Source organism: Patagioenas fasciata, chromosome 15 (assembly GCF_037038585.1).
Source record: "Patagioenas fasciata isolate bPatFas1 chromosome 15, bPatFas1.hap1, whole genome shotgun sequence".
Lineage (NCBI taxonomy): Eukaryota > Metazoa > Chordata > Aves > Columbiformes > Columbidae > Patagioenas > Patagioenas fasciata.
Genome location: NC_092534.1, coordinates 3,222,768 through 3,243,255, shown reverse-complemented (window position 1 = coordinate 3,243,255; position 20,488 = coordinate 3,222,768). Strand labels below are relative to the sequence as shown.

The 20,488-nt window shown below is 45.7% G+C and overlaps 1 protein-coding gene and 1 long non-coding RNA gene across 5 annotated transcripts in view; one reads left to right on the top strand and one right to left on the bottom strand.

Moving 5' to 3' along the window:
• The window catches only part of MYH11 (myosin heavy chain 11), a 57,131-nt gene extending 40,399 nt beyond the window's left edge, over positions 1–16,732 (bottom strand). For 3 of the 4 annotated variants that reach the window (XM_065850553.2, XM_065850555.2, XM_065850556.2), the window contains exons 1-3: positions 16,619–16,732; positions 10,155–10,516; positions 5,362–5,518 (exon numbers count right to left, since the gene is read on the bottom strand). In XM_065850553.2, coding sequence (XP_065706625.1) covers positions 5,362–5,518; positions 10,155–10,496 — 499 coding nt within the window. In that variant the 5' untranslated portion in view covers positions 10,497–10,516; positions 16,619–16,732. The remainder of the gene's footprint in view (positions 1–5,361; positions 5,519–10,154; positions 10,517–16,618) is intronic. The other variant, XM_065850554.2, reaches the window with a different exon arrangement.
• LOC139829139 (uncharacterized) lies at positions 1,789–19,159 on the top strand. The gene is made up of 3 exons (XR_011741443.1): positions 1,789–2,259; positions 3,280–3,464; positions 18,948–19,159. It is a non-coding gene; the product is annotated as an uncharacterized lncRNA (long non-coding RNA).
• The last annotated feature ends 1,329 nt before the right edge of the window (positions 19,160–20,488 follow it).

The window sequence follows — 20,488 nt, the reverse complement described above, 5'->3', positions numbered from 1 at the left end:
TTTCTCCAGGAAAAGTCAGGTTATGTAGCAGTAGCAATAGATATACCATTTTTCATGTGGATGATTAGGATTTATTAATTTCTCTGGGCTTGATGAGCCCAGCCCACACGCAATGGCAATAAAGAGGGAATGGGGGGAGCAGTGGGTCTCTCCGCCTGGGAGAACTTGGCCTGGAGGCTGGGACAGACTGATCCTATTCTGTTACAACATGAGCTGCAGATACTGGTCTCATTTACTTTCAAGGGGTCTCCCATTCCATTGCTCCTATTTACATTCTGGAATATTTTATTCTATATAGAAAGGACTGTGCCCTGTTCTTGCACCTTTGTGTGGGTAGATCTGCCAGAACAGTATGAGTTGCATGAATAGAACTCCTTAAGCATAATTCCTGGGGTTTAAAAAGTAACAAAACATGACTTCCAGCTTCCAATAGGAAGCTTTTTTAAAAAATTCATACCACCTGTAAGACTATCATGTTACCTCCTGTATATCTATAGTAGATGTTTGGGACATTTTCAAATTTTCTTCTCAATTTTTAACGGCATAGAGATCTACATTTACCTTCTGAACCCCACCAGCTTTCCTAAACATGTTTCGGGTTTTTTTTTTCTGGGATCTGCTTCGCTTTTTCACCAGACACCTTGAGATTCCTTGTAAGAATCATATGTCCCTCTGTTCTCGATAGACCAGCTAGCTCTGCTTAATCACAAACAAAATCAGATGGTTTATCACAATGAAGCAGCAAGTTGGCAGCTTTACCATAAAAGGAAAAAAACAGACTGAAACCATGTTCCAACACTCGCTTACTGCTTCTTTACATTTGTTAATAACTACACTGCCTAAAGGGGACATTTCTGTACAGTCCTGCTGAGGACACAGTAAACAGATGGCTTTTCACAGCAGCCTCCTTTTCTACAATCTTGGGAACTGTGTTTCTCTCTCATACCTCCCAGTAACCACTAGCTTGTTTGTTTTTCCATCTTTAACTCAAGCTTGAATAAAAATGGCTTTGCAGAAAATAGTTAACCTTCTTGAATCTGCAGAAAACCATAATATATCTTCTCCATGAGGATTTATTGCCGGAGCACTTCATAAATCCTAAACATCCACATGAAAATGGTGTATCTGTTACTACTGCTACCTATCCTGACTTTTCCCATTTGTATTGTTTATCGCTTCTTTGCTGTGCGCAGGGGGCTGGCAGAGGGTGGCAGAATTACTCATCCCCACCGGGCGACAGCCTCAGCTCCATCGCCACTGGCGGAGCTGCAGGAGGATCCTCCAGCTCCAGCTCCTCTCCTGGTCTGCCCTTTCCTCGCTGCTGCCACCAGCACTGTTCGTGCACCCACAGGTGACCCACCAATTCAGCAGAAAGCAAACGGGGATGTTCACCTGGAGCAGTTTTGCCTCATGACTGTATGCAGATAGGTGCTGGCGGTGCAAGAGCTTGAATGAGAGGGCTGAGACCTCAGCGACTTCCTCCACAACACAGGAGAGAGAGGTAGGGACAGAAGCACGGGGTGATTTTTTATGATTGCAGTCTCTATGTGTAGTAGTGGTCAGCTGGCTTGTTTGTACAGACAACCAATTCAGTGCGGTAGCTCCTGGGGGCCGACAGACGCACAAAATAGTCTCATGGAATATTGTATTCTCTTAGTCTTCTAGATTAAAGAAAACTAAAGTGGATAAAGTTCATTCTTGTTTTGGCTGGAAATGAGCAACAGAGACCATGCCTGGGCAATAATCATCTGCATTAGTGACGCGGCAATCAGCAGATTCAACCAGACATCCAGCACCCCTGTCAGTCTGAGCATGAGACAGTGTGACTGTGATCTGCCTAAAAACGGGGTTTTTAGGTGCTCAGAACCGCTTGGAACAAGTGGAAATTTTATCTCTGCCTAGCTTTTCTGCATATTCGGAAGAAAGTCCAATTATCTGATTTCTGTTAACCATAGCTAAGTGTTATTATGAGAACAACTTTGATGGGACTTAAACATCAGCCTGATGAATACATTAACTAAATAAGTCTGTAAAGCAGAGGGGAGTGCAGTGTGCATGGCTCATGGATTCTGCTGGATGTTTGTGCCAACAGAGAGGATGAGACTGTGAAGGGCTGTGATTCCCAGAGGACGAGCCTGCAATAGGACGAGCAATCTGCAGACGCTGAGGCTGGATTCACCGAGGGATGAAGGTTCCCTGAGACATCTGAACAAGCTGACTGCTCTTGGCCAAGTGGCTCTGGTCACAAAGTACCAGAATGTAAGTCTTCAGTCTCATGAAGCTAAGATATATTTTACTTTGGCAAGAAGAAACTATGCAAGTTTCCCAGATAAGCAGCAATACCGAAATGTCATCAGGAAAACATTCAGTGCCCTGGTCCATGTTTATGAGTAAAAATTTTTGTTTGTATTCTATTTGCAATTATGCTTACAAAAAACTATAACTTCCTATGTCTATACATGTTCCGTGCACACACACACAACCGTGTTGACGCCCACTTTCACCACTCCAATGTGAATACAATTTGGCTGAATAACTGGAGTTATTTTGAGGTTTGGTTTAGTTTTATGCACAAAACATGAGCATGTTTTTACGAACAAATGCACAGCTTTAAAACTGGCTGGGGCCCTCTTCAGGGATGGAGAGACTCCAAAATGGCATGTGCAAGTCAACAAGCAAGTAAAGCGTGGGTGTCCTGGGCTTGTGATGCAAGACCTTGTGGGATTGCTCGCGGCTGCCGTGCCAGCTGTGCGTGGTTGGGATGGGAGGCGGTGGAAGATCATTCTCTTAAAGGTTCAACTCATGAGCTATTCCCTCCTCCTTTCTTTCTACTTGCTCTCCCCCCCTCTCTGCTGTCAAGTAGAGTTCCTTGCAAAGGAGGCACATGAATAATGAGGTATAGAGCTTCCCCAGGAGCTGGTGGGGCCAGGAAATTATTATGAGCAGCACAAAAGTGATAGGAAGAAGCGTGCCCTCTTGCTGCCTCCCTGTCCCAGCACCAGCCTGGAGTGGGAGCTGAGCCCAGGCTGTTTCAGGCGCCGGTGAGGACGGCAGCGAAGAGCAAACCAGCCCCAGGATGGGAGACAGAGAGAGGTCCTGATGCTGCTGGGATCAGGCTGATCTATGCTAATATTAGTCTCACATTAAGCAGAAAACCCATATATTGTTGGGTCAAAACACTTCTCCTGTTTCAGCATAGGCTGTGATATTGTAGTTTGTTCTCTTTCCTGCAAATAGCTTCTAGCCCTTTCCTAGTTGTTTTCCTGCATCCATTTTCAGGGACAAGTAGCAGTTTTGTGCCCAGCTGAAGGAGAACACTGCGAAGGACCTGCAGGAGGCCCTGCGAGGCTCAAATACAGCTGCTCCTGCTCGGAGCCCTGGCCGGGGCTGGATGCGGAGCACAGGGCTCAGGAGATGATCTGGAACATGCATGACTGTGGCTTAGTGGGATGAGCTCATGCCACGTAAGTTTCTTATAACTGTAGTTACTTCAAAAATTATATTTACTGCATCATGTTATTCTAAAAACACCTGCCCCCTCAGTCCTAAACATATTTGATATGCCTATCTTTGCGAATAACTCTGCTGTTACAGTAAGGAGGAAAGTCTGTTTTCAGAATGTCTTCTATTTTTGCTTTATTGGTCCTTCTCTGCTGCACTGTAGCTCTGCCTTCTGGGATCCACTCAAATAAAGGAACAGAAATAGCTCCAGAACATAAATGTCGTATAAGCCATAGGAAGAAAAAAATGTTGATATTGTGAAGTATTGTAAAGATACCTAGTCCTGGGTTTGGAGGTGAATTAACTGTATTTTGAACACTCACATATCTGAAAATGTAAGATTCTAAAGTTAGGAACCTAAGATATAATCAGGGAATCACATAAGTAGCTTATCTTAAGGAGTTTAATCTTCAGAGGTTCCAAGGATTTTGTTATTTGGTTTATTTTTTTAGTATTCTGGTTAGTACTCAGGACTTTTTTTTGGAAATCCTTGTTTTGACGCCTTTGATATCAGTCACCATTGGTGTGTTTGTATGTGTGTGCTTGCATATATAGTGCTTGCACCAAAATGACAAGGATTGGAATGGTATTTGCAGTCAGTAGAAGCCTGCCTGGGGTAGGGCAATTTAGGCTGCCCAGAGCCTATCACAAGTAAGATGATCTTTTTTCATTGTGGGGAAGGACTTTGTGTAGTCCAAGTCTTGGTTTAGAAAATAGCAATTAACTCCGATATGCCAAATTACCTTATGTCTAGTGAACTCCCCAGGTTCATATGTCAAGCAGCACAAGCCTAAGAGTGCTGCAGTCCTTGTGATGACAGGGTGCTGTACACCTGGAGAAATGCTGTGTAGCTTCATTTGTGTAGTCAGGTGAAGTGCAAAGGGGTTTTGAATGGATTAATTTCTCAGTAACAATCACCGTTCTGTGTACATATGTAATTATTACAAAGAAATCAATACTGGGTACTAATCTAGCTGCTAAACTGAAACTTCTAGATGCTGCTTATTGTTTTCCCCCAGTCAGATCTAAAACCCATAAGCCCTAAAGCCTTAAATCCTCACGCTCCAAACTGGGAAGCCCTAAGCATTAGGGCCGAGCCTGCGAACCTTGCTGAGCCTGATTTTCTGCAGGATCAGGCCCCGAATGAGGACATTGAAATTTCCAAGTGTTTTGCAGAGTCTTGGTTTCCTGGAGCACCGAGGTCACTGTGAGACAGTAACTGGTCGCGTCCTTGTAGTCTGTAGGTGTTGCAGCCTCGTATGTTAATCACTATAGCTTTTTCATCCCTAAATTTATGATTTTTCCCTAGAGCAAAAACCCCTGGGTCTGTGACCACAGCAGGAGTTTTTGTTTGCACCATTTGGGGCCTGGCTGCTCTCGCATCACTGCTCCTTGCTGTTATTGTCAGAAACCAGCACATCTCAGCTTAGGGCTTCACCGCATTAGACCGTAATGAATGTAGCCCCAAAATGTTATTTGAATTTGCTTTACTGGGAGAGAGAGGGAGAGAAGCACAAGTTCAGCAGCGCGAGCAGCTAACTTTGGAATAGTCCCCGCTGCTGCAGAGGGAGCATTTTCCATGCCCGTATTTGCCAAAACTATTTGCTCGACTTTGAAACCTTCCCACATGCCTCGACACAGATGGGTAAAAGGATTGTTTTTCCTTTTTGAGTCACAGTGTTTGTGGACTGCCGTTCCTGCCAAAGAATTCCTCTGAAACTTCTAGAAAGCCCGTGTCACCCTCCGTAACAGCTCTGTTCTGGCCATGCTTCTTGCAGGAGCACACGTGGGGTTATAAGGTGGTTTTTCCCATGTTATTGTGCGGCGATTTCTGCGAATTGCAGCATTAAAGTCGCCTACCTTGCAGCATGCTCCTGTAGGCTGTGTCCGCAATGGCGTAGATGTGGGGTGGCATCTCGTGCCTCTTCTTTCCCTTGTACATCTCGATAATCTTCTCCGAATAAATGGGCAGCTGTTTGTAGGGATTTACCACCACACAGAAGAGACCTGAATAAGTCTGCAAGGAAATTCAAATAAAAACCGGGCTTAATATCATGTGCCATGTCTAGTCTGGGAACAAAGGCATCAGCTGCATTGAACTAACAGGGTCTGAGCAAATAACACTCTTTTGTATTCTGCTTAGTGTGACAAATGAAGCAGCAATTTCTGAATGTACGTGTATGAGTGAAGATTCCAAGTGCACAAACAGTTGTTTCTAGTAAGTAAACTGCTAGAAAGTACGGGAATTTAGCAATCTGTAGAAAAACCATGCTTTGACCTGATGTTAGAGCTTCTTGACTTCAGTTATTTCCAACACATGGAAATAAGAAATACTGAAGTGCTCCTGGAAAAAAAATACTCAAGTTCCAAACGAATGTCTTAACAGAATAGTTATGCCTTCACTACTTGACTGTTTCTGTAAGAAATTTAAGGGAAAATGGGGTTTCTGTTTACAGTTTAATTAAGGTATTCATATAAAAATATATACATAAAAAATAAGAATCTTAGCTACTAGCTAATAGTGTTCACCCAGCTTTTGTTAGGGTTTTTTTTTTTAATTCTCCTTTGTTTTGGAAAGCTCCAGATATTGAACTGCGAGTAAAAATAACAGCATATGAGAATAGATGGGGAACCATATATCACAAACAGCTACTAAAAGTAATCAATTTGCAGGGGTTTCCCATTTAAAAAAATTACAAATTCATGAGACTATAATTACAGAGGTACTGGGATATTCAAGCTGGCTTATGGCTGTTGGATTTAGAACTGTGAGTTTAAAAAACTGAAATAATGTTTTTTCCGACGTGGGTATAAGTGGGTTTGGGTGTTTTGGTTGCTTTGTGCTCTGTGGTGTGTGCCGCGGTCCCGGCGCCGTGCGCGGATGCTCCGGGTGCCTCGGTTCCCCGCAGGACACAGCGTGGGGCTGTGAAACGGTGTCGGGGACGTTTGGCTCCGGGCACAGGGATTTCCCTGTCCTGACCATAATAGGAAACGGCACAACACGGCCCCGGCACAGCCCGAGCGCTTTATATGGTGCTCAGCAAACAGCGCCGGCGTCGATCGGCAGCGAGGAGCCCGCTGGGTGCTCCAGGTGGGAGAAGCTCGGGGTGCTCTGGGTGCTGCTGGGGACCAGCCCCACCGATACAGGCTGGGATGGCACTTCCACAGCCTTGGGTCTGATAAAATGAAAATCAAGGTCTTCACCAGATCTCAGTAAAAGCCCTTGATCTGGAAGGGAGATAATTACTGTGTTGGGTTTTCATTGATGCTGAAGTTTGGAGTGAAACTCTGTTAATCACATCAAAATGAGCTTTAGTGCTGCAGGGAGAGTGCACTTGAAAAGTGACAGGTTTTTGTCCTACCATGACCGCCAAGCCCTTAGAGAAAAGAAAGCAAGGGTTTTTTTCAGTAGAACTAGATTTACTGCATGCACTCAACTTATCATTCCCAAGCAAGTAAAATAATTTCAATCGATGAAATTATTTAAGCCTCCCTTCCCTGGGGTTTGCAGGCGTCTACCAGCCGTGCTGCTGCAGGGGTGTCTGCACCCCCGGCAGGCAGGGACATCCCTCCGGAGAGCTGATGCAGAGGCACCCGGAGCTGGGTATCAAGCCAGGGCAGAAGCCTGAGCTGATGAGGTTCAGAAATACCCATGTCTAACCCAGCGGTGACTGATGCCATCTCTCATCTCAGGGAAGGTGACCAAGACCTTTTGGTTTCACCACAGGTAGTTCCAGGTATCTGCTTTGCAAGGGTTTGGGTAAACAGATGAATGCGTGTGATGGTTTGAAGCAAGCTGACTAATGACTGAAAGTGGGAGGTTTGCAGTTTCTGTGCCTTAAATTATCCTCTTTGAGGGGGTCTGCCCAGAGAGGGGACCCCCGGCTGTACATCTCCTGGGGGGCTGGGGGCAGAACATGGTTTGAAGTCTCTTAAGGGATCATGGCTTGTGGAGCCCTTGGACAGCCGGTGCTGATGGCAATGTAAGAGAGACTGGCCCAAATACACATGTCTACACTGTGAATGCTTAGATCCAGGCAGAAGAATCCCACCTCTGGTTCCAGTGTGCCTCTACAGCTGGGGCTGTTCAGCTGGAGAAGAGAAGCTGAGAGGGATCTGATCAATGGGATCAGTATCTCAAGGTGGGTGTCAGAGGACGGACCAGACTCTGTTCAGTGGTGCCCAACGCCAGGGTGAGGGGCAATGGGCGCAGACTGAAACACAGGAGGCTCCATCTGAACATGAGCAGAAACTTCTTTGCTGGGAGGTGCCAGAGCCTGGCCCAGGCTGCCCAGAGCGGGTGTGGAGTCTCCTTCTCTGAGACATTGAAACCGCCTGGACCCACCTGTGTGATCTGCTCTGTGACCCTGCGTGAGCAGGGCTGGGCTGGGGATCTACAGAGGTCCTGCAACCCAACCAGACTGGGGTTCTGGGATTTAAGGAAGCATTTTGCACTGTTAGACACAGACCGAGTTAGTAGTGCCCATGAACACAGGCACAAGAAACTTCATCCTACTCTCAAACCCACTGAGGTTGCATTGCTATTTTATTGATGGTAATATAATTTTTGGTCTAGTTTGTGTGTGGACAAGGCAGATTCTGTTTCTTCTGAGCAATGTGAAACATGAGTTAGGAGCAACATGCTTCTTGCCCTTCTTAATCATCTTCGATGAAGAAAAAGGCCAGTATGTTTTTCCAGTGTACAGTCACTCTGAATTTCTGCACTGAATCTTTTTATTTAATAGTACTGAATACAAATGCAGAGGGCAGATGATTTTTTTTTTTCCAGCTAGGTTGACATTTGTTTGGTTTCTGTTTTCTTTTGTTTTTAGCAGAATTGGGAATCCCCATTTGCATCAGCAATGCTCTAAAGGGAAAAACGTCAAGGTCGTGTTTTGTCCGTGTGTGTGTGGGGGACTCCAAGGGGGCAGCGCAGGCACAGCAGCGCAAAGCCAGGAGGTGGCTGTTTAGAGTTAGTTTTGCAAGTGGATGAGACGCAAATTCTGTTCACATGCCCCGTATGTTTTTTTTAAAGGGTATGACAGTATCTAGTAGGGCAACGCTGTGTAAGGCTGCACAGTTTTAAACAGGTTTCAGTTACTGAAAATAGTAACAATTTGTTGTAATACAGGTCAAAATAATTTCAACTGTTAATTTATCTTCTTAATATCTAGGCTTTTGAGAAAGAAAACTTAATTTCAGATGCACATCCATTTTTGTCTCCGTGAAAAACATATTTGATTTCTAATCACTTTATCTACTTTTGGAAATTAATTTTCTTTTCCTGTAGAAAGTGAAAATTCCCCCCCAAAATCCACAAAGTAAACATATTGGAAATCCTGGAACGTGTATGCAGAGCGTTGCTGAGAACAACAATAATAAAGAAATAAGCCCCATATATTTTATCCCACTATTCTTCCACTAATTCTTCTTAGATCTTGCAACAGTGCAGAACATCTCCAGAAAAAATCTGGTTTAGTAATTAATGCTGCGTGTTCTGATATAATAGCACATAGGCCCGTATGTTCACCTGCAAACTTAAAAATCAATAAAATGAAATACTAAGAAGGTGGAAAATCTAACTGCTTTCAGGAATCATCGTGATGTGCATTTTAGTACATTCCTGAAGAAAAGATCTGGAGCTTCGCTCTTTTATGTTACACATAACAATTAAAAGGTTCCTTTGTTGTACTATATATAAATATCTTCTGCTGCATTTCCTACTTTCCAATGTAGCATTCCTCATGTGAATAATGAGAGATTTACCCCTGCTTCTAAAACCTTGTTACTTGAGCTCTGTACTTTCACTCATCAGTGCTCTGTGATGCAGCTCCAATTTCAGATTGAAGCTGCGTGTTACTTTTCTGCAGCACAGCACAAGGGTCCTCCCCGTGAAATCAATGCTGACAGTGAAGATCCAGAGAAACTTTCTGAGTTTTCTTACTGTGCAGTTTGTAACTCTTGATGCAGTCAGGTTACAGGGTTATTGATGTCAATATATGCTTGTACTAACATAATATGGACTGGAAGACAGAATAATCATGGCCCTAATTCACATGAAGATTATAATTTGTCCAGGCTTGCCTGATCTGTAAACTGACCAACAAGAGGGGAGAAAACAATTTTTAATGGGTGCGTGACTTTGGCACTGAAGCACGTGAGTACTCTCGCTTGAATTCCTGGGGGCTTATTCATTTATTCAAACATAAGTTTTTACTCAAGCACCCACCAAACCAGCACTTGTAAACTGCCTTTCAGTGGGAGTTTTGCCTGAGAAAAGACCGCATGATTTGGCTTTTCCATATGTTCTTTTTGCAAGTTACTGGGATCTTGTTCGAATTTATATTGAAGTCATTCAAAAGTCCCTATTGGATTGTATTTTTTTCCCCAAAGAGCAGGACTGAGGTGTTGCTCAGTGCCCAGAGAGTACTTTCAGAATTAGCATATGGCTTAGTTTAGTTAAGAAGCAGTTATTAAAGAAGCAGGCAAGTCTTGGAGGATAAAGTGAACTAAATACATTTGGGTTTGGGATGCAGTGCAGAGGTGTTGTGTGCTGGACTGTATCCCTGGCAGGGTGCAGGATCCCCCTCGTTCGTGACGGGACGCGGTAGCATGCAATAGGAAACGCCACGTGCGTGTTCGATTCTACTTACATAAATTAAACCTGAGAAGTATCTCTCCCTTAGGTTGTGCAGCACTGAAGCTTCATTGAGGCAAGTCAGCTCTGCCATGTCCTCCACTTTGGAGAACTTTGGCGGGTTCATCTTCTGGATGTCATCCTTGCTCAGTGTCACTTTCTTTCCATTTTCTGCCAGTTCAACTGTCACCTCATCCCCTTTCTCTTCCTTGATACTTGCTGCTTCAAATCCATGTTTCTCTGATGGAATCCACACCAGTTTCTTCGCTGACCAGTCAGCCTGGGCAAGTGGGTTGTTAACGAAGTTTTTGTCCACAAAGAGGAATTTTTCATCATCGCTGAGAGGTTTTTGAGACATTTTGACTCGGTAGACACCTGCTGAGGAAGCAAAATATTCTGCTTCAAAGGGAGGCAAATGTGGAGACATTGCAGGCAAAACACTCTTGTCAAATCTGCCATGCAGTAGATCAAAGCACAATAGGTCCTGAGTCATATCTCACACTTCCATGCAGATACTTTTGGGCCCCAGCTTAGAGAAATAACTTAAAATATCTGTGTTTGGATTCCCATCCTTTGTTACTGCGTCTGAAACTGCCTAAATCAAAAGCTTCATGGCACTAAAACCAATGAGGACACCTGGGCTTATTACTTTATTTTGTTTATGGTGAAGACCAGAGAGGAAAGCAAAGCACAACCAACATCTGTGCCATGGGACTGTTGGGATGGCACCAAGACAACCCGCTGAAGAGCATCCTGCAGCCTCATCTCCTGCCCATCATAGGGTTAACTGAACTCAGATACATACAGAGTGTCTCATCACCCCAATACTGTTGGGTGCATACTGAAATACCAGTGCAATAATGAAATAATTAGGAGAAGAACAGTTCCCGGGCTGTGTTCCAGAAAGGACAGAAATGAACTTTTCTTGTAAAGGACTATTTTCTATCAATCTAATGCCATTTCATTCGGAGAATAATAAGATTAAGAAAAGGTCAAAAGAAAAAAAACAGGGAAAAAACAACTGTTATCACTACTGCTAGTGAAGGAGAAGGAATTTAGAGTTATCCCCTTTCCGTGCTTCAGACAGTGGGATCTGATTGTTTATGGAGGGTAAACGTCTACCAGATGAGAGAGAGAAGAAATAAGCCTGGGAGTTGCATCAGCTGTTAGATACTCTGCACCACGACACTCAAACGGGCAGGATGATGCGTCTGTGTCGTGCAGCCGCACGTGGATAAAACCGCATGGTGCAGTCACAGCTGGAGAAAGCAGCTGGAGGTCTCTGCTCCGTGGGTGGGAGCAATGGGGGTTTGGCTGCAGCTCCTCTCCTCTGCCCATTGAGGGTAGGATGGAGCTGCCAGAGCTTTGGTGATGATGCTGGAGCTTTCGCATTTTGCATTTCTCTCCTATGAGACACACAGCCCTCACTGAGGAGGGCGGTAAGGAGAGGACTTGTGGGGTAACACAGAGCAGGAAAAGAGCAGTGGTGACCAGGAAACCCGCGGTGCAGGGCAGCAGAGGGGAGCTGGGGAGGAGCTGCAGGAGCAGGGAAGAGCGTGTGCCCAAGAAAAACATCTCCAGGAGACAGAGGCTGTTCCATTTCCTTATTGAGAATTAATTTAATATTTGCAGCACTCAAACAAAGATGAATCTTGAGGGAGTCTGGAGAAGTGACAGCTAAAGATGTCAGCAATCAACCCATAAGCAGAACGATCTTTGTAAGGACCAAGCTCTGCGGTACGTAGCCAAATGGACACCCTGTGCTCTGGGAGTATCAGAGGTTGGTTTCCAAATATTTGTTGCTGAAGTCTTCCCACAGATTACTGGGCTTTTTTTCAAGGCTGGACTGTGTGAGGGGTCTGAGAGAGAAGCATGGCTCATGCAGAAGGTGACATGATGCTTAAAAACAAAACTAGGATTTTAGAGGGTTAGATGATATCCCACTAAAATTCAGTGGAAATGAGATACCCCAGCTCCTTAAACTCCCTTGACAATACTGTCATCTAAAAAAGCCACAAAGAAAACAGCTTTGCGCTAAAGGGCTCATTCTGTAGCCACCAGCCTTGCCTGGAGATCCCCAACAGAACAGTTCCCCCGGCCATCGGTGCGCATGTTGGGGCAGCAGGGACCCCAGCCCCCGGCTCTGGGCACGGCCCCCACAGTGTCACCCCTCGGGTCCCCATGAGCAGCTCTGCAGCCCACAGCCCTTCACTGGCTCCCAGGGGACTCTCAGAGGAGCTGTGAGAGGAAACTATGTGACCTCTGAGCAGATTAAGGCAGAAAATGTTCCCCGACTGCCAAGAGGGCTGGTGGAGCTGCTCAGCTCCAATAATGGAGATGGTATTCTCCAGGGCCGAGCGTTCCAGCTGGCGGCCGAAGGGGTGAAGGGACGGAGGAGCGCTGCCCTGGGGCCGGGCGGTGGAGCGGGCGGCAGGGCCTGGCACGGCCGCTCTCCCTTCGCGGTGGTGATGGCCGAGGCACGTCCTCCACCCCCATGGAGGGGAGCTCCTGTGGTGATGCAGTGGGGGGATTTCAGCCCATCCTAGGCCAAGAAGATAGAGCTCTCTGGCCATCTTGAAGCATCAGAAAGGTCGGATGGTGCTGCTATGGCCAAGTGACAGCACGTTTAAATCAATAGGAATTCGGTATTGCTGTCAGAAACGCCAAAAATTCAACTGAGCTGCAGAGGTGAGCTTCACAGAGTCAAATCCTGCTACTTTGAGGCTGGGCACAAATGACGATGGTGGGAATCAAGCTGCTAAATCATCTTGACCATCTACCTCAAAAACCCAACTGAAGATAAAAACGTTGGCCTGCAACAAAGCAAGTGGGATGACCCAGAAGTTCTTTGGTGTTTTATTCCCCAAGGGCCAAGGCAAGATTCTGTTCCTTGTTCCATGATAAACCAAAACCATCTTCCACAGATGACAGCATGCAACAGAGCTGCTGTCTGTGTTCTACTACGTTCTCCTGCTTCTTCCTGCACATAGAGCTTTCTGCACCTTGTTACTTAAATTGTCTTTTTGAAAGTGAGATGAGGTTGGAATGCGTGAGAGGTGGCATGAACTGCAGAGCTCTAGACCTAAGCACTATGTTTGACTAGTTTAAACACAGCAAGAATAGACCCCCTTCTCTGGAACACAATGAGGAGAAAACATGGATTTGGGTAAAAAGAACTTGTGACTGATCCTCTGGAATATGAGGATAAATTTTGAGTAGCAGCTGAGTACCACTGCAGTAAGAAAGGCAATGTAGTTATGAGGTGTGGATTGATGAATATTAATGATTGAATAGATCAGTGAATATTAATTAAAATATATTAATATTAAAGGAGCGTTTCTGAATGGAAGGGGTAGAAGCTGAGCTCCACAAACTTGACTAGATTTGTCCTAGTGAGGTTCTGTGCACTGAACTAATGAGCTGCTGAAGCTTTCTGATGAGTAAACCCGGTCCATCTCTGATCAAGACTGAACTGCACTGGGCCAGTGTAGGCCAGATATTGGGGAAATGGGCCAAGAGTAAAGATTTGTTACTGCCTATTGAGAACAGTCCCTGTGAAGGCAAAATCTACCCTTTAGCCAGCTCCTGGGTTTCATCTGTAGGACTGGCTGAGAGACATGGAGACCAATATCTGTGCCAAAAGCTGCTCACCCATTCCTTGAGGTAGATGATATCCCAAATCACATACAAGAGTAAATAGTTTTGTACTCAGGGGGAGCTGTCCTGTGGAAGGGAGGAGGAGAAGGGAGGGAAGTCTAAAGTTTCTTGCTTTAGAAATGTGCCAAATTACACCAAACTGGGTCCTTCATACTCATCTAAACCACAAACGTGCGTGTCCACGTGGGCATGGCCACCTCCACAGCTGCTTCCCACTGCTCCTGCTGTCCCACTGCAGAGACACCCCTCTGGTCTCTGCTGCCTTTTCAGGGCGGTGACACAAGTCAAATGCTGTCTTTACAATGAGTTTATCCTGAGTATGTTGTTCCAAGGACACAGTATAAATATCTCCAGGAAGCGCACTTTAATTAAAAGGTTATTGGCCAAGCAGAATTGCCTCCTGGGTCAGAGCTTGGAGGGACTGCATTGCTCTAATGAGGAGATAAAGGATGCTCTCCCTTCCTCTGCAGGATGTGCATGTCAGTATGAACGCTTATCACAGTCGCATAGGGAATAATTATTAGAACAGAGAAACATATAAGCAAGCATGTGAATTATTTTCCGAAGCCAAGTCCTGCTCTCAGAAGCGGCTTCTGCTGGAGGAGCAGAGCAGTAACCTGCTGCCTGGCTCCAACTGCCTTTCCTGGGCTTCGGGAGTTCTTCACTACAGTCTTTACAGGTTGATTGTGTTTTACTTTCCCAGTACTTAACTGAATTACCCAACTGAGCATTGCTTGGAAAAAATAAATAAATAAAAGAAAATCTAGGGGCGAATCCTAATCTTGCAATCGTTGTTCAGGACCTGGTTCCCCAGCACAGTCAGCTGTGTCACCAGCACTGTCGCCCGTCCCTCCTGGCCTGTCACCTGTCCCCACGGGGCACCAGGACCTCCCCTCAAACGCTTGCTCATCGTGGACCTTTTCATCCGCACACGGAGGTATCATCAGTGCTAGTTTCTGGTTGTGCAACCACAGGAGAGGGGAAGTCTGTATTTTAAGAAAGAACATTCTCAGTAATTTCACAGGGCTGGTATTTCTTTTTTAATGCATTCTCCATACTTCAGTCAAATTGTCTGTACGTGCCTTGGTCTCCTGTCAGGTCTTCTCACCTGTCTTAGTGCAAGTTACTACATCACTCTGATTAAGCGCTTGATAGCTCTTTTAATACCCCAGAGAAATTTGCCCTGGTTACTACCAGTGTTATAAACCATATAAATGAGAAAAGAAGGAAAAAATACTTATATTGTATCATGAGGGGATAGATTCCCTTCATCTGGAAAATACCAGTTATATCAGATACCCTCAAATGTCATTCTGTTGAGTAAATCAGATTCTGCATGTTCATAAATAATCCATATTCTAACTGGACTTTGCACAAGTTGAAAAGCTATCTCTAGCTCTTGGTGTCTTCTAAAATTAACATACTTAAAAGAAAAGCCAACAGATTTGCAACTAGCAAGTCCCAGTGAGTTATAGAGCCGGGCTCCTCCGCGTCCGTCCATGCACGCTACCATATATGGCGATGTTCTCCTCAATACTAGCTGTTCCGCAAAAATGTAATGATAACAAATTCAAAACAAATACCTTTTAGGGACTAGCACGTCCATTGCAAATGAGATAATAAAAATCATTGTTTACATCTAAGCGAATGCAGCCAGAGGAGTAAAGTGGCTGCTTCATCAAGCGCTTTGATCCCGGGGTTCATTGTTTTACCCCCTATGTCGGTGGCTGGAGGGTCCCGCGAGCTTTGGGGGTTCAGTGTCTCTCTGCAAAGCTTGGAGCAAAAGCAAAGGTGGGCTTGGGTTGAAACAAGTGCATTTTAGAAAAGATTTTCTTGAGATGTATCTATTAGGTAAAAATGACAAACTTTTTGATTTCTCCTATATTTAAAATCTCTCTTATTGCTTCTTAATTATGCACGGACATACACCTCTTGCATACATATCAGCGCTGATAGATGTGAGCACGCACGCACACATAATACAAATATGTGTGTGAAAGAAGCAGTGAACTTCTGGGCTGAGGCTGAAGCTGCTTTCTATGCTGCCACCTACTGCCGCCTTCATTTCTCACGCTAATCTGGTAAAGTTAGAAGCTTGTTGCTCTCTTTTCCCTTTAAAAAAAAGGCATGCCACATTTGAAATTACTCGAATTAGTGTCGTTCAGCGAATTATCAGATTAGTTTCTTTATTCCAAGCATACTAAACTTTATTCCCAGCATATTAAAGCCACACATACGTAATGCTAAGGCGTTTTTGTAAAAATGTTTCCATCTCTTCTTCTAATTTTTAAGCATTTTTCCTGTTTAAAGTGCAAATAGCTGACAAGCTAATTATTTTCTTTGGCTATATTTTCTTTAAACAGCATGGGAAGTGCACTAAGTTCCTTTACTAGCACTGAAAAAGTAGAACATTTTAAAGCAGATCAGCTGCTCGGGATACCAGCTTTCCGGGTTCCCGAAAGCCCGTGTTCTGGGTATTTGCAGCAGGTTCCTGCATCCCCGCAGCACCTGGCCCACAGCCGCTGCTCGGCAGCGTCTTTAAGGCTCGTTGAGCAAGAGCAGCGTCACAAGGAACAGGGTAGCACATCTGTACATGCTTGCAAACATGCCTGGTCTCTAGTGCATTTTAAGCAGAACCTGATCAGCAATACACAAATCACGATAAACTGTCTGAGCGCATCTGTTCCCATTTCCAATTCGGACACTATCTGCAGCTTAATTCACTGAATGTGTTTACAAAGTAGCGCAACAGCTCGCCAAACTCCTCCGTCCCAAAGCGCAGCAGCCCCCAGCCCCGTCCCAGAGGGACCCCGCAGTACTCACAGGTGTCGGGTTTGGGGAGCAGAGGGTGAGTTGGAGAGTCGGGAACCTGTGCAGCACCAGCCGGGACAGCCCGAGTCCTCCTGCCTCCCAGCCGCCCTATATAGAGGAGGAGAATCCTGCCAGTGGGGAGGGGCCCTGGAAACCACGTCCCGCTGGAAAATCCTCTGGGTACCTGGGTTAGAGCCGACAGCCCGAGCCAAGGACCTCAGCCCCAGCGGGGCCTGACCCCAGTTGCTGCCCCTGCCCCAGCGCCCCACAGGGACACAGGCTGGTTCTGGCTTTCGGAGAGGGATGAAAGGGGTGCCCCAAACTCACAATGGGTGCCTCGAACTCACAAATACAGGGGTTTTGCTTTTTCCTAGGGTGAAACTGTTTGGCCAAGCAAATGGATTTTTAACTCCTTCCTGCCTTGGCAGCTTTCTCGCCCCTCGTGGCCCCTGCCCGGGAGAAGGACACAGGACACAGTCCCATGTGGAGCAGGAGGTTTTCCCACCCGCCATCAGTGTGTGTTCTGGGAGCTCAGAGACGTCCCTGGTTTCAGGGGCTGTTCGGGAGAGGAGGGTCATTCCTGACACAGTGGGGATGCTCTGGGTCTCCATGTGTTTAGGTGACATTTGGAGCCTGGGGCTGGTTTGAGCCTCCTTTGCCCCCAGGGAACACGAGGGTGGTTTCCCACCTCCCCAGAGGATTTACCGAAGTTTCCCTTGCTGTCCAGTGCACAGCTCAGTTCCTACCAAAGGACCATAAATACTTTTTTTCATATAAAAAATACTTCCCTCTGTCTCTATAACAAGAGAAGTGATAAACAGCTGATGGGGAGCAGCCCCCGGGGATGCAGTGGAAAGAACAGTGGCAGCACTGCGTGCTGGGGGCGTGGAGGAGCGCAGGGCACTGGGACCAGAGCTGCCGGGGTCAGGGAGTGCTCTGCTCCTCATCAAACCCCCTCACACCCCCCAAACCTGCAAGTCCCGCCTGGCCTGGCCCCCCTTCTGCCCCCGCTGGTAGCCAACAGCCTTGTGCAGTGGGACCTGTGGATGGAGACATCCCAAAAAGGGAAAGCTAGGATGCTCTAGGAATTCCCATCGACGTGCCAAATACAAAATACCGAAACAACCCCCTCTCAGCAACAGACTAAATATGGTGTATACCCAAAGGATCAGAACGCGGTCCTGGGCGAAATAATTTCTCTTGACATCAACAGCCCTGTCTTCTCTGGAAAATAAACCCTCCTGGGGAAGATGGATGAGGCTCATATTGGTCTCAGCATCCTAATAAAATACCGATGAGGGGAGACGGGGCAGAAAACCTCTGCTGTCACTCAAAGTACCAGTGTTTGCAGGTGTGATGGGCTTGTAGCCCCTTCTCTGGCTCTGGCAGCAGTGAGCAAATTTGGGTAAACATGAGTGAGGGGAGAGCATTGGGGCTTCTTCCCTGCAGCGTTTTGGTCACATCAGGTCTGGACTCGCGCTCGGGCCTCAGCTGGAGCAGCCCAGCTCTGCCGGGGCCGCACGGTGCTGGCGGCCGGAGCCTGTTCCACCCCAAGGGCCGGTGTCCATGGGGCTGCAGTGCGGCCGTGCAAAGGACCCGAAAGGCAGTGGGGTCATATCAGAGTCGTGCACATGTGACTGCGTTGGAGCAAAGCCAGGGGAAATGATCACCAGCACCTAAATCCAAGAAACTCGCCCTTGTTAAGCAGAAAGTTTCTCACAGGGTAGTCCACCCTATTTTTTTTTGCAGTTTCTCAGTTGCAACCTTAGCTTTTAAATAAGAATATAGTGGATATAAGATAATTAAACAGAAGGGGAGCCTATAAAAAATATTATTATTTCAACATTCATCAAAGCTATCCTAAGAAGTTCCTTTTAAACCCATGCAGCTGTTTCACAAAACCAGGCACATTTTAATAGTAGCTTAAAAAGGAGTGGAAATTATTGCGGCCGGTTTGCAAAGCGCTGCATGTGCACAGGCAGGCGTGCTGCCCGGGCCGTGTGTTTCACGGCCGCAGAGGGTGATGGATGGCGTGACATTAAACGGGGCTGCAAAGTCTAAAAAGTGTTAGTGCTGGGACGGGAGCAGTTGCGCTCTGGAGCCATGTGGGGTAGGAACTGATAAGTGTCAATGTAGCTTCCAACCTCCACTGAACGCTTAATGTAAGAATATACTCATGTAATAGCCTGGCTGGACTTTCCTAAGTGTCGGGGTGTTTTTTTTAAACCAAAGTTGCCTCCCAATGAAGGCTGTGGGTTCCCAGTGGACAATGCCTTTGGGACAATAAATAAGCTTTATTTAAAACCCCCTGATTTGTTTATTTGTTTTAATTATTTTCTAGAAAAAATAAAGTCTTGAGCAGCCTGCCCTTGAATTAACTCCTTGCTGAATTTGCACTGTAAATATTGTACTTGAAAAACAAAACAAAACAAAACAAGAGGTCTCGAGAAGGAAAGAAATGAACTTTCAGCTGCCTTACCACACTGTAACCTGAATACAATGGAGGCAAAAAAGAAAAGCACGGATGGTGATGTTAGTTTGTTAAATCATGTGTGTCAGGTAAGCAATTTTTTTTTTGTTTAAAGATATTTTTAGCTAAGCTTACCAGCCATGTTTCTCTAAGCTGCCGTGTGTAATTGCAACTGCCCGGCATAGCAGGGGTCACCACCTGTGCTCCTGCGGCAGGAGGGGCACTGTGCCCAAACCAGAACCATCCAGAGAGCCATCTGATGAGGGAAAAGAGTCACCAGGTGCCTGATGTTGAGGGTTACGCTGCTGGGTGTGGGTCAGGGAAGCGCATGAAGCACACGGGGCAGTTCTGACCCAGCCGGACACCAGTGGCTGCTGACAACGCGGCTTTGCAAGCGTCGACCAAGAGTTGGGGGTTTTTTTCCTAAACATAATCATCCCACGATAATCACCCCTCCGGAAACCTGAGCAACGGACACCGAGATTCGGCTCGATACAAAGGGTGTGCAGGAAGGAAACGTAACCAACTCCTTGGAGTGCGTTGATAAAGCTCAGAAAAAAATGTCCCCAGTGTGCAACAGAACCCAACACCTCAGGAACGGCCCTGGTGCTGCGGAGCCTGTGAACAGCATTTCTTCTGATTCAAGGGGAGAGAAAATATTTGAATTTATTTATTTATATATTTTTTTAAACTTGGGGCTTAAGTTCTTCCAAAGCGCTTTCCAGATCTGATATCCACACCAAACTTCACTGGCTCCTTGTCACCTTCACTTGTGATACCAAGCTTAGACAAAGAACAGCCTCTTCGAACACACGTCTCTCTGCAGCAGTCTCACTTACAGTGTTCTGTCTCCAATAAAATTCAGAAATGCATTTTGCTCTTTAAAAACCCCAAACTTCTATATGCTTGTATCTCTCTTTTTTAGCTTTGCGGTATCAGTAGAAAGAATAAGGGCATTTAATGCAAGACATCCCAGTCTGTAATTAGGCTGGACAGACTTCTTAAATTCTTCGGGAAAATAATTTTTGTGCATGCTCACCTAGGTGGTGATTTTGTCTATAACCTGAACCTGTGACTCTTGGATTGTGCGTTGTTTTCAACTAAATACTGATCTTGCTCCTTTAGGAATGATTTTTTGGGAAGTGCAGCCAGTGTCCAGGCTTTGCAATCCCTCTTCAGCTGTTCCTGAGCGAGGCTGCCTGGTGCTCACAGGACTCCACGTCTGCATCTTGAAAGATGCTCTTATATTTCATGCACCTTCAGGGTAAATGCCAGATTATTAATGTATTATTACACCAGTATATTTTCATAGACCTGTTTTCAAGCTTTATTGTACAAATAAATAACACTAGGAATAATTTGATTTTAATTTGCTTGTCCAATGGCAACACTTTGAAACAAGGTTGTTCCAG